This window comes from Hyla sarda, chromosome 5 (genome assembly GCF_029499605.1).
Source record: "Hyla sarda isolate aHylSar1 chromosome 5, aHylSar1.hap1, whole genome shotgun sequence".
Lineage (NCBI taxonomy): Eukaryota > Metazoa > Chordata > Amphibia > Anura > Hylidae > Hyla > Hyla sarda.
Genome location: NC_079193.1, coordinates 26,509,963 through 26,529,616, shown reverse-complemented (window position 1 = coordinate 26,529,616; position 19,654 = coordinate 26,509,963). Strand labels below are relative to the sequence as shown.

The 19,654-nt window shown below is 40.5% G+C and overlaps 1 protein-coding gene across 5 annotated transcripts in view; it reads left to right on the top strand.

Annotated features, from left to right (window-relative positions):
• Positions 1-19,654, top strand: part of CDK14 (cyclin dependent kinase 14) — a 551,260-nt gene that overhangs the window by 449,622 nt on the left and 81,984 nt on the right. For all 5 annotated transcript variants that reach the window (XM_056519057.1, XM_056519056.1, XM_056519058.1 and 2 more), the window contains one exon: positions 6,382-6,521. In XM_056519057.1, the coding sequence (XP_056375032.1) occupies positions 6,382-6,521 (140 nt within the window). The remainder of the gene's footprint in view (positions 1-6,381; positions 6,522-19,654) is intronic.

Sequence of the window (19,654 nt, the reverse complement as noted above, 5' to 3'; positions counted from 1 at the left end):
TTTGAAAAGCATTACATGAAAAAATCTGATAGGTTTGTTAAAAAAGTATATTGCACCTCTATCGCATATTTTCAGCTTTCAGATAGGTTTATTGAGAACGTAAACCTTAAAGAGCTTGTGCTGGGATTATGCATTATTAAAATGTATAGTATATAGGGTGTATTACCGTCTTGCCTTTGCCTGTCTTTGACATCTTTTAAATCACCTCCGAGTGATGGGCTGAATGCTTATTTGATTTTCTGCATCTGGAATTTCTATCCAAATTCCAAGTGATTTTTTTTTTTTTTAGTGCTTTATTGGTACAAAATATACATTATATAAATTAAATCCTGACTTTATTCATTTAATGTATATAGCGCCTACAGATTCCGCAGCGCTTACAATTATGGGGTACAAACAAAGACAAGTATCAGACATAAAATTACACAATAACTATTCAAACAAGAGGTGTGGGGATATATTGGGGATATGTTGGGGATATGTTGGGGATATGTTGGGGATATGTTGGGAATATGTTGGGGATATGTTGAGGATATGTTGGGGATATGTTGGGGATATGTTGGGGATATGTTGGGGATATGTTGAGGATATGTTGGGGATATGTTGGGGATATGTTGGGGGTATGTTGAGGATATGTTGGGGATATGTTGGGGATATGTTGGGGGTATGTTGGGGATATGTTGGGGATATGTTGGGGATATGTTGAGGATATGTTGGGGATATGTTGGGGATATGTTGAGGATATGTTGGGGATATATTGAGGATATGTTGGGGATATATTGAGGATATGTTGGGGATATGTTGGGGATATGTTGGGGATATGTTGGGGATATGTTGGGGATATGTTGGGGATATGTTGGGGATATGTTGAGGATATGTTGAGGATATGTTGAGGATATGTTGGGGATATGTTGGGGATATGTTGGGGATATGTTGGGGATATGTTGGGGATATGTTGGGGATATGTTGGGGATATATTGAGGATATGTTGGGGATATGTTGAGGATATGTTGGGGATATGTTAGGGATATGTTGAGGATATGTTGAGGATATGTTGGGGATATGTTGGGGATATGTTGGGGATATGTTGGGGATATGTTGGGGATATGTTGGGGGTATGTTGGGGATATGTTGGGGATATGTTGGGGATATGTTGGGGCCAATTAGAGACTGTTGTAGGTCTGTCTGAAGAGATGTGTTTTTAGGCCATGTTTGAAACTATGGATGTTGTTGTTGAGTCTGAAATATAGTAGGAATTATTTATTATCCTTATTGAAGTGAAGGCCAAACTACATAGAGGTAGTATTAAATTTAAGTGAAGATTTTTATTTCTATAAATTTTTTTTTTAATCTATACCTGCAAATACCATTATTAATGCTCAGAACACATTGTATATGAACCCTATGTTTACTATATATACAGTGGTCCCTCAAGTTACAATATTAAAGGGGTTATCCAGGAAAAAACTTTTTTATATATATCAACTGGCTCCAGAAAGTTAAAGGGGTATTCCAGGCAAAACCTTTTTTTATATATATCAACTGACTCCAGAAAGTTAAACAGATTTGTAAATTACTTCTATTAAAAAATCTTAATCCTTCCAATAGTTATTAGCTTCTGAAGTTTTCTGTCTAACTGCTCAATGATGATGTCACGTCCCGGGAGCTGTGCATGATGGGAGAATATCCCCATAGGAACTGCACAGCTCCCGGGACATGAGTCATCAGAGAACAGTTAGACAGAAAACAACAACTCAACTTCAGAAGCTAATAACTATTGGAAGGATTAAGATTTTTTAATAGAAGTAATCTACAAATCTGTTTAACTTTCCGGAGCCAGTTGATATATATATATAAAAAAATATATATCCGGACGAAGCGCTAAGTGCGCGAAATTACCGGTGATCGCCTTCTGAACGCTATGCAGCAGTGACCTCCCGGATTGCACGGCATCTCCATGTAGGAATGTAGGAGCTTTTGGTAGCATTTCTTGTGGTGAGTGCGGATAGCGTTTTCTTTTGCTAGTTACCCCGTATATATATATATATATATATATATATATATATATATATACATACTTTATATAACTCAACATGTATGTATGTATGTATGTGTGTTTGAATGTGTATATATATAAATAATGTATCTGTGTACTGTATGTGTAAATACGTATGTATATATGTATGTCCCAGCATAACTTCCAAGCGGGTGGAGATATTTCAATGAAACTTTGTACACGTTACTTATATGTTAACTAAAAATATAGTAGAGTTAAATCAACCCTCACCCATCCCCTTATTTAAGGGTGAGGGTTTTTCTCTAAAGCCAATGCAAGCCTATGGGACTGGTACTTTTAACACATCCTGCTGACTGTCAGGTGCAAACAATAGTTAGTTCAGGGGATGGGTTATATGGACGGGATATGAGGACATGATATGAGGATGGGTTATATGGACGGGATATGAGGACATGATATGAGGATGGGTTATATGGACGGGATATGAGGACATGATATGAAGATGGGTTATATGGACGGGATATGAGGACATGATATGAAGATGGGTTATATGGACGGGATATGAGGACATGATATGAGGATGGGTTATATGGACGGGATATGAGGACATGATATGAGGATGGGTTATATGGACGGGATATGAGGACATGATATGAAGATGGGTTATATGGACGGGGTATGAGGACATGATATGAGGATGGGTTATATGGACGGGATATGAGGACATGATATGAGGATGGGTTATATGGACGGGATATGAGGACATGATATGAGGATGGGTTATATGGACGGGATATGAGGACATGATATGAGGATGGGTTATATGGACGGGATATGAGGACATGATATGAAGATGGGTTATATGGACGGGATATGAGGACATGATATGAGGATGGGTTATATGGACGGGATATGAGGACATGATATGAGGATGGGTTATATGGACGGGATATGAGGACATGATATGAGGATGGGTTATATGGACGAGATATGAGGACATGATATGAGGATGGGTTATATGGACGGGATATGAGGACATGATATGAGGATGGGTTATATGGACGGGATATGAGGACATGATATGAGGATGGGTTATATGGACGGGATATGAGGACATGATATGAGGATGGGTTATATGGACGGGATATGAGGACATGATATGAGGATGGGTTATATGGACGGGATATGAGGACATGATATGAGGATGGGTTATATGGTAAGGATATGAGGACATGATATGAGGATGGGTTATATGGACGGGATATGAGGACATGATATGAGGATGGGTTATATGGTAGGGATATGAGGACAAGGTATGAGGTTGTGATAAGAGGATGGGATATGAGAACAAGCGCATCATTATTGCTTTCTCCTCTCCCACAAGGTTTAGGTAGGAAGATCGGGCAACGTTGGGTTCTTTGCTAGTATTTAAAAAAATAAATTATTAAATATAGTGTAGAGATTACTTAAACTATGAATGTTATGTTGTTTTAGCATTATGAGTAGACAGAGAGAATAAAAAAACATATATATATGTGTGTGTCTGTAAATATATATATATATAATGCAGAACCAAAAAATCAGCAGCACTCCTTTCCTTCAGATGAACCAGTGCGTGGCTTTTTTCATCTTGTGTTACAAGCAGCTACATTTTGGCTGTCTCACACAGCCATTATCAAGCTGTGTGAGACAGCAGCCGAAATGTACACAAGATGAAAAAGCCACGCACTGATTCATCTGACGGAATGGAGTGCTGCTGATTTTTTAGTTCTTTGTATACTGGAGGGCCTCTAACCCGGGCTCCAACAGCCTGCACCCGGATAACTATAGTGGTTGTGCTGTGCTCTCCTGTGAAGTGTGTGTAAATATATATACATAGATAGATATATATATATATATATATATATATATATATATATATATATTATACACACACAATTTTATTCATTTATACATATATTTTTTTTATCACTTACGTTTTTGTGATGTAATTAATAAACTTACCAAATAGGCTGACTTTCTACAAAATGCCATAAAGATATCATTTATTCAGTAAATTAAAAGGGACATTAAACCCCTAATTACGAAAAAGGTTGCAGATTAAACAAATAGATAGCGAGTTAATCTAGACAGCGTATGTCTCCTGTAATGTCACACTGCCTTTTCCCTAGAACTGGCAAATATTAGCCTTGGCAAACATGGGTTAGTTTTACCGTAAATAAAAGGTCAGGGCCATAAAGAGGTTCTTGTACGCACCTAGTAATTAAAAATCTCTAACCGGCTAGAATTGTTTTCTGGAAATTACAAATACTGAAGTTTAATTTGGTCTAACGGTATGATAATGTATCCAAAAAATATTACTCTACCCATTTCCCATTTTAATTATTATTAATCCATTACCTATTTTTTTATGTATATAATGTCTATATTGTAATTTCATAGTTTCCAATTTTGTTAAAAAATTTTGAACACTTAATGGTATTTACTGTAGCTGGTTTATCAATTGACACACTCTTTGGATAAACCATACAATATTACTTTATCCACTATCGTAGAGAATTTTATTCATTTATTAATTTATTTAATTTTATTACAGTTGTGCACAAAAATTTGGAAATTTTAGACAAAGTAATCTTGCGCCAGCTTTGGAAATTCGGATTCTAAAGGCATAAGTACCAGAGAGGAAGCCCATGTGGCTGCTCTGTGGCCTCAAATAGATACTGGCCATTAGAGATTGGTCTTATCCATTTGGTAGAAAGTATTACAGTGTTCTCGTTGCATACAATCACAACAAAGCAGGGACGCCAGACAAACGGAGACATGTGCAGTTACAGCCATTTTATGCCCCTCTGGGGGCTTCTTCTAACCTGTTTTTTCCCCGAATGTTCTAATTATTTTCTTTTCTTATTTTCTTACTTTTAGTTGTTCCAAGTAAATGGAGCAGCAGTGCACATGCCCAGCCACTTGTCCATTCAATGTATATGGGACTTCCGAACATTGCCAAGTTCAGAGCTTGGCAGTGTTGGGAAACCCCATAGAAATTGAATACAGTGGTGGTTGATCATGCTGCTTGTTCACTTGGGGGACAATTGACTTGATCAGTGAGGGTGCCAGCAATTAGACCTTCACCAATTAGATGGTGTGAGGGATACCTTTCCTTCTTTCATTCTCCCAGATGAGGTATAGGGACATGCAGGGTGAAGCTTATAGGGACGTACAGATTTTTAACTAGTTTGGTTGGTTGTTGTCTATTATATGTCTTTATACACATTTTACTATTCATTTATTTTAGAAATGGAAAAGTAGGCAATCAACATTTTTCCAAAGTCCAAAGATAGCCCCATTAAGTTTCCTATGTGAACAGTGCGCTCTTGCATTTCATGAATTTAATCCCTTGGCCTTGCATTACGATCTGTTAGAGACATATTATTTTGTTGTTTGTCAAGCACAGAATTCCTGGATAGGTTACACGTTTCTAAATGATCCTTTTTAAGCACAAGATTAATAAGAACCTAGAATTAAATAGCTTTTCTACATGAAATTTACACCAGTCCTAAAGACACTACTGTCTATTGGAAGAATTGGATACAGACACTTTTTCTGGGATTGGGGGGCGGGAGTGGGGGACTTGGAGTATATACAAGATATACAAGACGCTGCCTGTAAAGTGACATTGGATCCCAGGGTACATGATAGAATGCGAAATGTAGACACTGGGATGTATTTACTGGGTTAATCCTTATTCACTAACCACATGGGCAGAAACAAGACTAATCTCTGTTTATTTAAAGGGCTCCATTAGTAAGGACTCGGCGAAGTCTTGCTGAGGAGCCGGGCTCGAAGCTTGGAGTTCAGGAGTTCACTGCATAATGCTATATCAGGCCAGTACTGTATGGTCTGTAGGCTCCCATTAGCCTGTAGCCTCCCATTAGCCTGTAGCCTCCGTTCTGCTTGACCAAGTGCTGACCTGGCATTAGCAAAAACAAAAAAATAAATTGATTATTTTATTTGCTCATTTGTAAAATTTAAGCAGAGACTTTGTTTCTGAAAACTCGGACTGAAGCAGAGATTAAGATTTATTTATTAGAAAATATGTCTGTCTGCAGTAGTTAAGACTTAGCTGAGACGTGGCACCAGAGTCTGGAGTCATTTTTATTCATTTGTTTCTTATTTCTTTGCTAATTGTATCAAATTGTATTTATCTTTATTCAATAATTAAATTACTACCAAAAATTAATTAATTAAATACATTCTCACGCAGTCTCCTAAATGTTGAATGTTTTATTATTTCAATTTATTATATTTTTTTGTTTAATTATTTTAAGCTACGGTAATTATTCGTTTTTTTTTTTTTTCTTTCCTAGGCTAAGCTATGTAAATCATGCTGAAGATCTTGCCTCCAAATTGCTCCAGTGTTTTCCCAAGAACCGATTATCTGCCCAGGCTGCCCTGAACCACGACTACTTCAGTGATCTTCCCCCACGGCTCTTTGAGTTGGGCGATAGTAAGTGCTGTGATTTTCCATTGTTTAAGGCGTTTTCCATTAAGATGAATAGGTCTGATTTCAAATGTGCAAGCATTTCTAACAATGTACATATATATATATACTTACCTGTCCCCCACATGGTGGCATTGTTTTGCCCTGTTGCCCTTGGTTATGTCCACTCTATGGATTCCTTTAAGGTGGTCACATATGCTCAGTTTAACATCTATATCCTGATTTGTTATGGAAGTATTAGCATTTAGTCTCAGGGCTCAAGTCCTGCAGGAACGCATGGAAATGGTATTCCTGCACTTTTTCCACAGCAAGAATACAGTTCCCATTAGCAGGAGTCCTGCAGGACCAGCCCTTGAGTGGAAATCTTAGGTGAGTTCCCACAAGTTTTTTCCCCAGGATTTGACCCCTGTGTACTCTCTGTTGTATGTTGGGAGCTCCAAAATTGACCTCCACCTAGCATTTTTAGAATACAATAAAACATCTACAAGAGACCACCTCTTAGGGAAGACCGTCCCCTTACCAAGATCAGATTTTCTTTGAAAGGTTTCCAGCCCCTCATTTATTATTCTTACTTTGAAAAGACCATCCACCTAAAAAAACACTTTTTGTGCACAATTTTGGGTGATGTTCTCAAAGAGGTTTCACTGTATCCTGTTGACATGCTATTAATTCTCAAATGGGAATATCCCTTTAAATGTTATTGTAGCCCTTCAAAGGGGAATATCCCTTTAAATTTTATTATAGCCCTTCAAATGGGAATATCCCTTTACATTTTATTGCAGCCCTTCAGATTAGTTATACCAGGTGAGGACTTCCAAGAGGCGGAGGGGGGTGGGTTTCAATGGCGCTGACCAGGGATGGACATGTCAGGTGTATAGAACAGGTTTATTTAAAACAATGCAACGGGTTTCACCACACTTGCGCGGTTTCATCAGGCAACTGATGCCTGATGAAACCGCGCAAGTGCGGTGAAACGCGTTGCATTGTTTTAAATAAACCCTTTCTATTCACCTGACGTGTCCATCCCTGGTCAGTGCCGTTGAAACCCATTGCCTCTTGGAAGTCCTCACCTGGTATTGCTTGTATGATTGGGGAGGCTGCAGACCGGGCTTTATACTCACTCACACTGACTATTTTTGTGTGTGAGCTCACACAACCACCTTTGGTAAGAGTTACTAAAATTTACCATTGACCTACACATTGGCGGTTTTACGCTATGGAGCACTCTTCCATTTCTTTATAGTCTTCAGATTAGTTGACTGTGTATTCCTGGGGCCATAAAAGTTTAACCCCTGTACGACCAAGGGCCTGATGTGGCGGTACTTCGCGGACCAGGACGTACCTTTACGTCCTGTACATGACCGCGAGCATCAGAGCGATTCTCAGGTCTTGCGCAGCAGGTCCCGTTTGCTTGTAGCAGCCAGTGACCCGCCAATAATGGCATACATCTGCCATTAATCCCTCAGATGCCGTGATCAATACAGATCAAAGCATCTGCAGCAGTCCGGCTACATTTTATGCCGATCTGATCGCCCGCAGGGAATCAGATCAGCTGACATGGCGGACGTAGGTCCTCTCACCTGCCTCCGCCGCCTTCCCGACTTCTTCTGCTCTGATCTGCCTTCCAGCAGAAAAGATTAGAAGATCGCCGATAATACTGATCAGTGCTATGCCCTATGCATAGCACTGAGCAGCATTAGCAATCAAGTTATTTCTATAAATAGTCCCCTATGGGGACATAAAAAGTGTAAAAAAAAAAAAAAAGTTAAAATGTAAAATATCCCTTTTTCCCGTTTTACCCCCAAAAAGTGTAAAAAAGAAAATTAATAAACATATTTGGTATCGCCGCGTGCATAAATGTCCGAACTATTAAAATATAATGTTAATGATCTCGTACGGTGAACGGCGTGAACGTTTTTTGTCAAATTTTATTTAAAAAAAACTTTAGAGAAAAATTTTATAAAAGTTTTATGTACACAAATGGGGTATCAATAAAAAGGACAGATCACGGCGCAAAAAATGAGCCCTCATACCGCCACTTATACAGAAAAATGAAAAAGTTATAGGTTGTCAAAATAGAGGGATTTTAAATGTACTAATTTGGTTTAAAAGATTTAATAAATTGTAAGGCGTGAAAACAAAACCTTCCAAAATTTGCAAAATTGCGATTTTCTTTTTAATTTTCCCACACATATAGTATTTTTTTGATTGCGCCATAAATTTTATGGTAAAATTAGTGATGTCATTTCAAAGGACAACTAACCATGCAAAAAACAAGCCCTCATACTAGTCTGTGGATTAAAATATAAAAGAGTTACGATTTTTAGAAGGCGAAGAGGAAAAAAACGAAAATGCTAAAATAAAATTGGCCTGGACCTTAAGGTCAAAATGGACTTGGTCCTTAAGGGGTTAAAGGGGTTATCCACCATAAGGTGATTTTAATACTTACCTGGCAGAAAGTAATGGACATACTTAGAAAGGATCCATGCTTGTCTTGGGACTAAATGGCTGTGTTGGGAGATTACCATAATGCTGCTCCTTTCTATTTGTGAAATAGCTATTTCCTGTTGGAGTTTCTTTCCTCCAACTACAAGTCCCAGAATCCTTTGTTTGTGTGAGGTCACTTTTCTCCCTCCCATACATAAACCACCCCATCTACTGCAGAACACTTAAGCTGCCTTTCATGCGTGCTGTGATTGAAACTACAATTCCCTGCAGCCCTGTGGAGAATGATCTCCTTCCCACCTAGTGGTCACTCCACCCATTGAAACAGACTTGCTCCTTTCAACACTTGACTAGTGGTGTAATGTCTCAAGCCCCGCTGCAACCTGAGAAAACCTGGGACGACTTTTATATGCTATAAAAATGAACACTGGGGCAAAGATCACATAAGAATTGTGAGACCTTCTCGCTGACTCCAGGTGTCAAGTTGCGAACCATCATAGGGTCTGGGGTCCCTGGACTGCATTTCTATCCTCTGATGACTACAGAACCTCCTACACGGCATCCTAGCCTTCCCCTACCATGTTGCGCCTTTCTCAAGTGTGTTGTCCCGATCAGCATTGTCATCATACCTGCCCTTCAGGGGCAGTGCCCGTGTCTGTTGTCTCCCGGGGTATGTACTCTCTCTGATCTGTACTACTCTTCTCCCCTTACCCCTTCCCCGACTTCCCCCTCCCCCACGGCTATCTCCCTACTCTCTTCACCCCTATCTTACTCCTATCTTGTCTTCCTTCATATTCTCCACTCTCCTGCACTTCACTCGGACTGCCGACCCCTTTCCGCTTTTCACATTTACCTCCTGCACCTTCTGGCTTCTACACGTTGTCCCGACCCCTTTGTCTTTGAGATGGACCTCATACACCGATGCTTGCTCTGTTTTTCCTACGATGCGCCCCTCTATTGCATCTTTTACCCTGTTGACGCTTACAATACCCCGACCACGTCATATACTAGACTGTGTGGCGCTTTATTGGTGCGAGGAAATACCTCTCCTTGGTAGTTGGCTGTCTCCTCAGTGGCCAATTTGAGTATGTTCCTGGTTTCATAAAATGTGCCCTACTATTTGGTCCCGTTACCCTGATGGGTTTGTTTTTACCTTTTTTGGTTTTTTTGCTCTTCTGAATTGTTTTATTGTATTGTAAAACTTAATAAAATTATCTAATTTCAAAAGAATTGTGAGACCACCATCAAACATAGGTACAGACCCTACATTATGAACTACACTAATGTAACAGCCTTTGTAGCACAAAATTAGCAAAATTCCTGTTTTCTGTCATTGAGAAAGAATACAACCTTCACAAACACGTCTGTCTCTTAGTACAGGTGACGAGTTATTTTTTTCCTCCTATTTCCCATCAGTAATGAAGACGTTCTTAAGATTTGACTCTGAAAATGCAAGTTCTTTTTAATGAGTGAAAAAAAAACTTTTTTCCCATTTCTCGTCTATTTCTCGCATGAATAATATGTCATCGAAAAAACAATTTAGAAAAAGCGAGAACTGTGATTATTCAGAAGTAAATGGAAAGTCTTGTACATCATCCCCGAAGCAACGAAAAACACAAATATAGAAAGAAGTATCAAGCATTTCACATTCTTTGAATTTTGAATGAAGAATCATATCCCTCTTGATTTAACACAGTGTGACATCCAGAAAATGTAAAGATATTTCAAATGTTCCTTTTTAGCTCTTTAGAATTTTCAACATCTTCTCCCTTCTTGGAACATAGCGCTATAATAAACAGCTGCCTAGCAACAGGATAAAACAAAATAGAAAAAATATGGGAGTTTTGTTGCATTAACTCCCTGGATCTGATATGGGAAGAATGCGTCCTGATGGGTCTGCAGAAACCAGTCAAATGAAACGCAGAATGCTGAAAAATTAATGATGGGAAAATGTATGTAATTTTACGGGATAAATCGTTAAAATAAAAAAAAATTAAAAAAATTACACCGGAAAAAAGCCAATTATGGGCAACAACTGGATATTTTTCCTGAACACAGTATTTTCTCCTCCTCTTATAGGAGGTGACTGAATTATCTATAGTTTGATGTTGTAGCTATTTTACATTTATTGCATGTAGTAAAAATGCAGCCCTAAATAAACGGAGCATACCACGCGTGCACAGCCACCACTCTGGTCATACTCTATGGGCTTTCCAGTTGTTACAAAAAATTCAGCACGCCTCATGGAAAATTCAGCACAACCTCAGCTGTCACATCATCACATCAATCCATATTGGATATCTGGATCTTATCCATCTTACATTGTGTTCCCTGAAGAAGCTTACTTAGCCGAAATGCGTTGGGACGTTAAAGGGGTATTCCAGGCAAAACCTTTTTTTATATATATCAACTGGCTCCGGTAAGTTAAACAGATTTGTAAATTACTTCTATTAAAAAATCTTAATCCTTAATAGTTATTAGCTTCTGAAGTTTTCTGTCTATCTGCTCAATGATGATGTCCCGTCCCGGGAGCTGTGCATGATGGGAGAATATCCCCATAGCAGTCTAACTGCTTTCTGATGACTCACGTCCCAGGAGCTGGAGCTGTGCAGCTCCTATGGGGATATTTTCCCATCATGCACAGCTCCCGGGACGTGACATCATCATTGAGCAGTTAGACAGAAAACTTTAGAAGCTAATAACTATTGGAAGGATTAAGATTTTTTTATAGAAGTAATTTACAAATCTGTTTAACTTTCCGGAGCCAGTTGATATATAAAAAAAAGGTTTTGGCCTGGAATACCCCTTTAAATATACTTTTACTCATTATTTTTTATTTTGCATACAAGCTCTGTTTGTTGTGCAGACACTGTATAAATTATCCATATGTTTAGGCTGTAAAGGTCATTCTCTTTACGGTATATCCCCTGCATCCTTTGACCCTGTGGTCACAGCTAGGGCCCTAATGGGTATGACTCACCTAGTGGTGCACATTTTGGGAGGTAGGAGCGACTTGGGCAATCGCATCTTCTAGGCTCATTGTAAGGGTGATCTATTAGACTTGGGACAGTTACTACGGTCAACACTTATCATGACCCTTTGATCCCAATCTCTGTATATTACTTTTTCCCTGTGGGTATACTTTACTGGTGCTACCTCTATATTTTGCATGTCTTGCCCAATTGGATTGTTTTTGGGCCTGCTGTCCTTCTGGTTGAGTGTTGTGACAGTGATTGACTACTTTAGTCCCTCAGTGTTTTAAATTATCTATATAAAAGTTATTTTTAAGGTTTGTTTTTCTGTGACAGCCTCATAGAATCCTTTATAAATCATAAGTTCATAAAGCCATGATGCTAGTGGGATCTGAGCATTTAACATGATATGAACATACTATTTTGAAAAAATCACTAAGTATTAAACAGGTGCGTAGTAAAGGGGTACTCTGCTGCTTAGCTTTTTGAACAAACTGTTCCAAACGCTGGAGCCGGCATCGGGAGCTTGTGACGTCATAGCCCTGCCCCCTCATGACGGCTGTCACGCCCCCTCCCATAGACTTGCATTGAGGGGGCGAAGTGTGATCTCATGAGGGGGCGGGGCTATGACGTCACAAGTTCCCGTTGCTGGCTCCAGCGTTTGGAACAGTCTGTTCCAAATGCTGAGCAACGGAGTATCCCTTTAATTCAGGATTTGTGTCAATGAACTATAGCAGAGAGCAGGGTGATAAAGAGTGTCCCTCACTCTGGAGGACCCACCATGTCTGTGCATTGCACAACCTGCTCATTGATTTCAATGAGCAATATGTAATACTTCCTTTCTCCTGCGGTGGTGCTGTAGGGAAATTGAATACCTACAGATTCATTTGCAGATTATGGTTCATTGCTCCGGGACACCAAGCTTTACGTCTGAAGGTCCTTTTGGAGACATGGGATTGTCCAAAATGGTAAACCTCTTTTACTCTTAACCAACTACTGCATTGTGGAGAAAATGTGACAATAAACTAAGCTGTATAAGACTGAGCTCGAACAGTTTGTAAAGACCCATAAACATTTGACTTTACTCATCCGAACCCACTGACTTTAGTCAAAATAGATAATCCTCTAATGTGTATGGGGCCACCCTGACAGCAGTGGATATCCTTTTCCTTATTGAAATAAGCGTTAACTCACAGTAGCCTCAACATACAATGGTCTTTTCTGGACTATTGTAACTGTAAACCAGACTCAACATACAATACTACGGACAGTCCAGATCTGGGAAACGTGTCAATGGCCGGAAGATCTGACCAATCAGAATGGGCATTCACTGGTAAAACCCTTGTGTTACTGAAGATCATGCACTGACTAGCTGTCTGGTAGCGCCCCCTACAGTACAGCGAGGTATTACATGTTCTGTACTCTTTACCTGTACCAGGGTTCTCTGCTCCTTTGGACACCAGGTGTGGACGGCTCCATGTTACTTTTTTAGGACACTGCGTGTACTGTACAGGACCCTGAAGAAGCTCCTGTCCTCTACATAGACAGTGATTACAGCTTCCAGCAGATCTTTATTACTTCTGTATGGAAGGACTTGTTTTATCTATATTAGTTATCTACTTGTTTTTCTTTAATCCTCACTTTTTCCTATTTTTGGATGACATTTTGAGCCTTCAGAACCAGTTACCAGATCAACATACAATGGCCGTCCCGGGAACCAATTCATATTGTAACTTAAAGGGTAGCTCCCACCATCCTATTTTTATTTTTTTTGCTAGCCCGTTCCCCCCCGCTACGGCACTAGCCCGTTCCCTCCTCATCCCCACCCCCCGCCCCGCATACCCCGTTCCCTCATTACACTTGCAGTTACTGCAGAGTCCGGCAGCGGGCGTGCAGGGACAGCGGCGGCAACGAGGCGGCGGCGTCGATGTGCGGGAGGAGTGGCCTCCCAGCCAGTGGCCGGGGAGCCAATGCTCTCGCTCCCGCCTGTCTGATTGACAGGCAGGGAGCGAGTGCAGCCTAACTGAAAAAGGACTGATTGCCACTCCAAAATCAGTCCTTTTTCAGTAGCCGGTTTTTAAATGTATATTAAACCTTTTTAATGAAAAAAAAAAATAATAAAAGTATATTAGAGATATGTTGTAGTACATAAGTACTACAACATATCAAAAAATAAAGTTGGTGACAGTGCCCATTTAAGGGAGCACGTTCAGTTGCTCTTCCACTGTTACATGTAGAATAGCTGATTGATATTAGAGAATTGTCTTACCACATAACTGAATTACACTACAGCTTACAGACAGATGACCAGACCTGACCCCTTAAAGCCTAAGGTCGAACAGAGGATGCCATGTAAGATCATTGCAGTCATAGTCCTGAGTGATGTCCCCTTTGGCTCCAAATCATGTCCTTGTTTGTGGATCCATCAAACACATGACTTGTCTGGTCTCAGCCATCCAGATCCTAAGGTAACACAGCATCCCTATTGTTCACTGGCCCTGGTGCAAAAGGTCAACTTCCCCAGGGCAACGTCTCTTTACATCCACCGGACAGGGCCCATCGGTAACTTTTAGCTGCATCACTAAACCTTTGTAGATAGTGGCTTTCCATTGGAGACCTGAACAGTGTATTTAAGCTGGGCAATACAATCAGCACAAAATATTTACATACGGCACTCTAATACTTAACAACAATGCAGCCAGGTATACACGGCCACATTGCATCCGAGGGAGCAATTTTACGTAGCGTCCAGATCTAGTGCAGCGAGTGGTTATTGTCTACTTCCCTGGTGATCTAGGGGAACTGAAAGGGTTATTTTAATAGATACTTGGGGCTTTAGACCAGTGTTCCCCACCCTGGTCTTCAAGGCCCACCAACATTCTGGGTTTTCTCAGTTACTCCATAGTGTTGAGAGGCATAGGCCATATTCAAATGCGCGATATTTCGCGAATATATGGAAGATTATTCATCATATATTGGCAAAATTCGCATATTCGCAACCTTTTTTACTATGCGCCATAAAATTCTCATGCGCAATATCGCTTGATAAAAAAGCTAAAAGGGAGGGATCAATATGCGTGAAAATTCGCATATGCGAATTTTAGGGCGCCCGCCAATCTGACACAGTAACTAGTATTGGAGCCTTGTTTACACCACAAGCTGGAGGCAGGGAGGGATGATCAGTGTGATGTGTACTGTGAAAAAAAAAGCGAATATTCGTAATTGCGAATATTAAAATATTTGCATTGCGAATATTCGCGCCCAACACTATTACGCCATTGAAATAGAACAGGAGAAAATTCAAATCCTGGACTATTGTATCCCTGGTGGTCTAGTTGCTTATCTCCCCAGGCTCCAGCATTGTCCTGGCTAAATCTTCCTACCTGCCAGTGTATCTCAACTGTGGTGCCTCCAGCTGTTGCAAAGCTACAACTCTCAACATGCCCAGACATCCTCCCTCTAGATTGACCTGTGAAAAAGGTCACCAAGCATGTCCAGACACCTTTCCCACTCATATCAATGGGACAGCTTTGAAGGGGTATTGCAGAAAAAAACTTTTTTTTTTTTGTTATGTCAACTGGCTCCAGAAAGTTAAGCAGATTTGTAAATTACTTCTATTAAAAAAATCTTAATCCTTTCAATAATTATCAGCTGCTGAAGTTGAGTTGTTGTTTTCTGTCTGGCAACAATGCTGACATCTCTGCTTGTCTCGGGAACTGCACAGAGTAGAAGAGGTTTGCTATGGGGATTTGCTTCTAAACTGGGCGGTTCCCGAGACACGTGTCATCAGAGAGCACTTAGACAGGAAAGAACACCTCAACTTCAGCAGCTCATAAGTACTGAAAGGATTAAGATTTTTTTAATAGAAGTAATTTACAAATCTGTTTAACTTTCTGGAGCCAGTGGATATATATATATATATATATATAAAGTTTTTTCCTGCATAACCCCTTTAATCTATAGTCAACTATGTCCATGGAGCTTGCTGTAAAGCATCTCTAAATCAGTGTTGCCCAACCAGGGTGCCTCCAGCTGTTGCAAAACTACAACTCCCAGCATGCCCGGACAGCCGAAGGCTGTCCGGGCATGCTGGGAGTTGTAGTTTTGCAACATCCAGAGGCACGCTGGTTGGGAAACGCTGCTCTAAATGCTGTACAAAGCAGCTCAGGCAAAAAATAGATGCACAAGAACAAAAATCTGAAAATAGAACAGATTTAAAAAAAAAATCTAGGTGATACAGTCACTTACCGTAGTTGTTATATTTCTTTGCCCAATGTATGATTTCCACAGTAATGTACTGTATTCACATGACCCCTGCAGTGTTAGACTTTAAATGGGCCCAGCTTTCTTTCAGTGCTATACATTGAGCACAATGGGAACCTCAGGGGCGGGGCCTATAAAGCTCCTCCTTATTTAAGAAGGTAGCTGCATGTAATGTTAAAATCGTTTCCTCTTTTTGCCAAATGCCCTTAGAGCTATCAATGCACGAAGATCAATGACTTCTCGACAAACCCAGAAGGCTCCTCGGAGGACAGGTTAGAAAGTACACGAGATACGTTCAACTCATTTCTTCAACCTTGATTATATTTTTGGGTCATCTGCCCCCCAGGATCACTGTGGCTTATCAATAAGAAGAGCTGTCACTTTGGGGGGGGGGGACCGACTAAGAATTTCCCAGCGAAATTAATTCATGTTTTCTCTTTTTTTTTCTTTTTTAACCTTCTCTCCCCTAGCGCGGAATCCGCCTTTTCCCTCTATGATCATTCTCCATTTATGACATCTCAATCCGATCTGAATGAACGATTAAGCGCCGCCAGGATTTTGATAGGCTCTAAATTCCGTATTCTGTAGTAGCACTTTTCACTTAATATCGAGTTATTACCCAGTTGCCACTTAGTTTATCAGCCAGTGGTTAAATCCCGGGCTCTATCAGCAAAGTAAATGCCAACACACTATCGCTCGGCAGCAGCCTGCCAGCAGAGAAGACTTGTCGTAGTCATTAACAAGCACAATGTATGCAGAACACCAGAGGGGAATTAAAACCACAAAAAATACCTCAGGGTGGTATTTTTAATATGAGAATTTAATTTGTAATTTCACAGATTAAGAATTTTGGCAGCATTAATCCTTTTATCAGCTCACAGCAGGTAATTTACAGAAGCATAACCATAAGGAGATATTCACTGGCAGAAACACGTCTTTGCATAACGTTAAACATCGGGAGCAGTGAAACCTTTTGAAGGGGGGGGGGGGGGGGGGTAAAGATGAAAAAATCATTATATTTTAAAGGAAGGATGTTTTTTTTTTTTTTTTTGTTAAATGCCTCCAGTGAAGTTTTTTTTTTTTTTTTTAAGTTTAGAGGAATATGGTTTCTGCGTCTGGAAGATAATCATTATGAAACACAAATCCAGTTGCAAGAGAGAGAGAAAGAGAGAGAGAGAGAGGGTCCGGTTACGTAGGCAGAGAGCCGGGCTTTGAATGTGTTCTGAAAAAACAAAGATACGCCTGCCTTGGATGTGTAGAGCGTCTGCGGCGTCTCCATCGTGCGCCTAAAAAGGAACGGTGCCGTCTGTCGAGATGCAGAAGAGGAAGTCTTGTAAGTGGGCTGAACCTTTAGTCCTAGGAAGGCAGCCGGTCGTCACACTAGGAACCAGTGAAATCGAGGAAAGTCAAGTCTCCAGGCGTATGGTGGGAGGGAGAACAGCCGTATGATTCCTCATGGGACAAATCAGAATTTCCAAAAATTTACCAATTCATATTAATACATAAAGGAGCACTGCAGTGTAGGGCAATTTATCCCTTATCCTTTGGATAGGGGATAAGTGTCTGATCGCGGGGCGACCCTATTTGTTGGATAGAGGATAAGTTTAAGATTGTAGGGGGTCTGATCGCTGGCAGTCTCCATACGCCTGGAGTTTCCTCGATGTCACTGGTTCCTAGTGTGACGACCGGCTGCCTTCCTAGGACTAAAGATTCAGCCCACTTACAAGACTTCCTCTTCTGCATCTCCACAGACGGCACCGTTTCTTTTTAGGCGCACGATGGAGATGCCGCAGACGCATCCAAGGCAGGCGTATCTTTGTTTTTTCAGAACGCATTCGAAGCCCGACTCTCTGCCTACATAACCGGACCCTCTCTCTCTCTCTATTGCAACTGGATTTGTGTTTCATAATGATTATCTTCCAGATGCAGAAACCATATTCCTCTAAACTTTAAAAAAAACTTCACTGGAGGCATTTAACAATGTTATGCATAATACATAAAGGAGCACTGCAGTGTAGGGCAATTTATCCCTTATCCTTTGGACAGGGGATGAGTGGGGGGGGGGGGTCTAAACTTATCTGTTGGAAAGAGGATAAGTTTAAGATGGCAGGTGGTCTGATCGCTGGCAGTTGCCCTCCCCCCCCCCCCCCCCGCCGCAATCTGACACTTATCCCCTATCCCTTAAATTGGGGATAAATTGCCCTTCACTGCAGTACCCCTTCAAAGTAAATGTGTCTATTTTTTTTGTTTTTTTACACTTATTAGAAACAGATACAGTTTCTATTTTCTTGTAGTTTTCTTAAATTTTGTTTTATGAATATTATTAGGACAGCCATCTTGTCCGATCGGGCCGATGTTTGACATTAACCCTAACTGTGGTTAATATGAATGCCAGCTAGCTCAGGGAGCTGATTGGGACCACCGCCATGATATTGCAGGGGCCCAATGAGCCGAGAGGACAGATGGAGGTCAGTGCAAGCAGCCTCATCAGTATGTAGTAATGGAGCACAGATAACACTGATCAATGCTCTGCTATGGTTTAATAGTAATTGTTCAGTGCGGACCTAGGCATGGCAGGGATCAAGTATCTTGGCAAGCAAGAAATAAATAGGCTGTTAGGTGGCATAGGATGCTGAGCAGACTTATATTAATGTGACAACCTAGAATAAATGGTAAAGAAAAATGAAAAGAAGAAAGCAATAAACAAAAACACATTGAAGCGCAGATAAGAGAAGGAAGAGCGAAAATATAAATATTTTAAAAAAAGAAAAAAAAAGCTCCAATATCCTTCACCTCCCAATGCTTACCCCAAATTATTCCACTTACCCCTCAGGGGATGACTATTCTCATAATCATTCCAAGGGAAACCTAAAGAGTTGGGTGGAAGTAGTCAACCCTATTCTCCACCTTGGCAGAGAGGCACTCCATCTGCAACTCTACAATACAGGGCTGAGAAGGACGTATTATCTCATCTCTTAAACCTTGGGGCAATTAAGCACTTTTCTGCTGTCAAAACATGGGGGAACAACCTGGCAGATAGCCTACTGAACCACCTAGGTAGTATAATCAACAAATAAGTAACTGGATCTAGGGGTATCAGGGAGCTCACTCAAAAGTGACTGGACCTCTCTCGACCTTAGCTGTTTTTACAGCATTTAGTGATCTGCTTTAAAGCAAGTCACATGGACATAGACACAATGGGGGAGATTTATCAAAACCTGTCCAGAGGAAAAGTTGCTGAGTTGCCCATAGCAACCAATCAGATTGCTTCTTTCGTTTTGCAGAGTCCTTGTTAAAAATGAAAGAAGCGATCGGATTGGTTGCTATGGGCAACTCATCAACTTTTCCTCTGGACAGGTTTTGATAAATCTCCCCCATTGAACATCTCCAGATCCTATTGTTTGTATCGGGGCAGCATTGTAAGCATGCTTTGTGACCTGTGCAGAGGGGGGAGGCTGA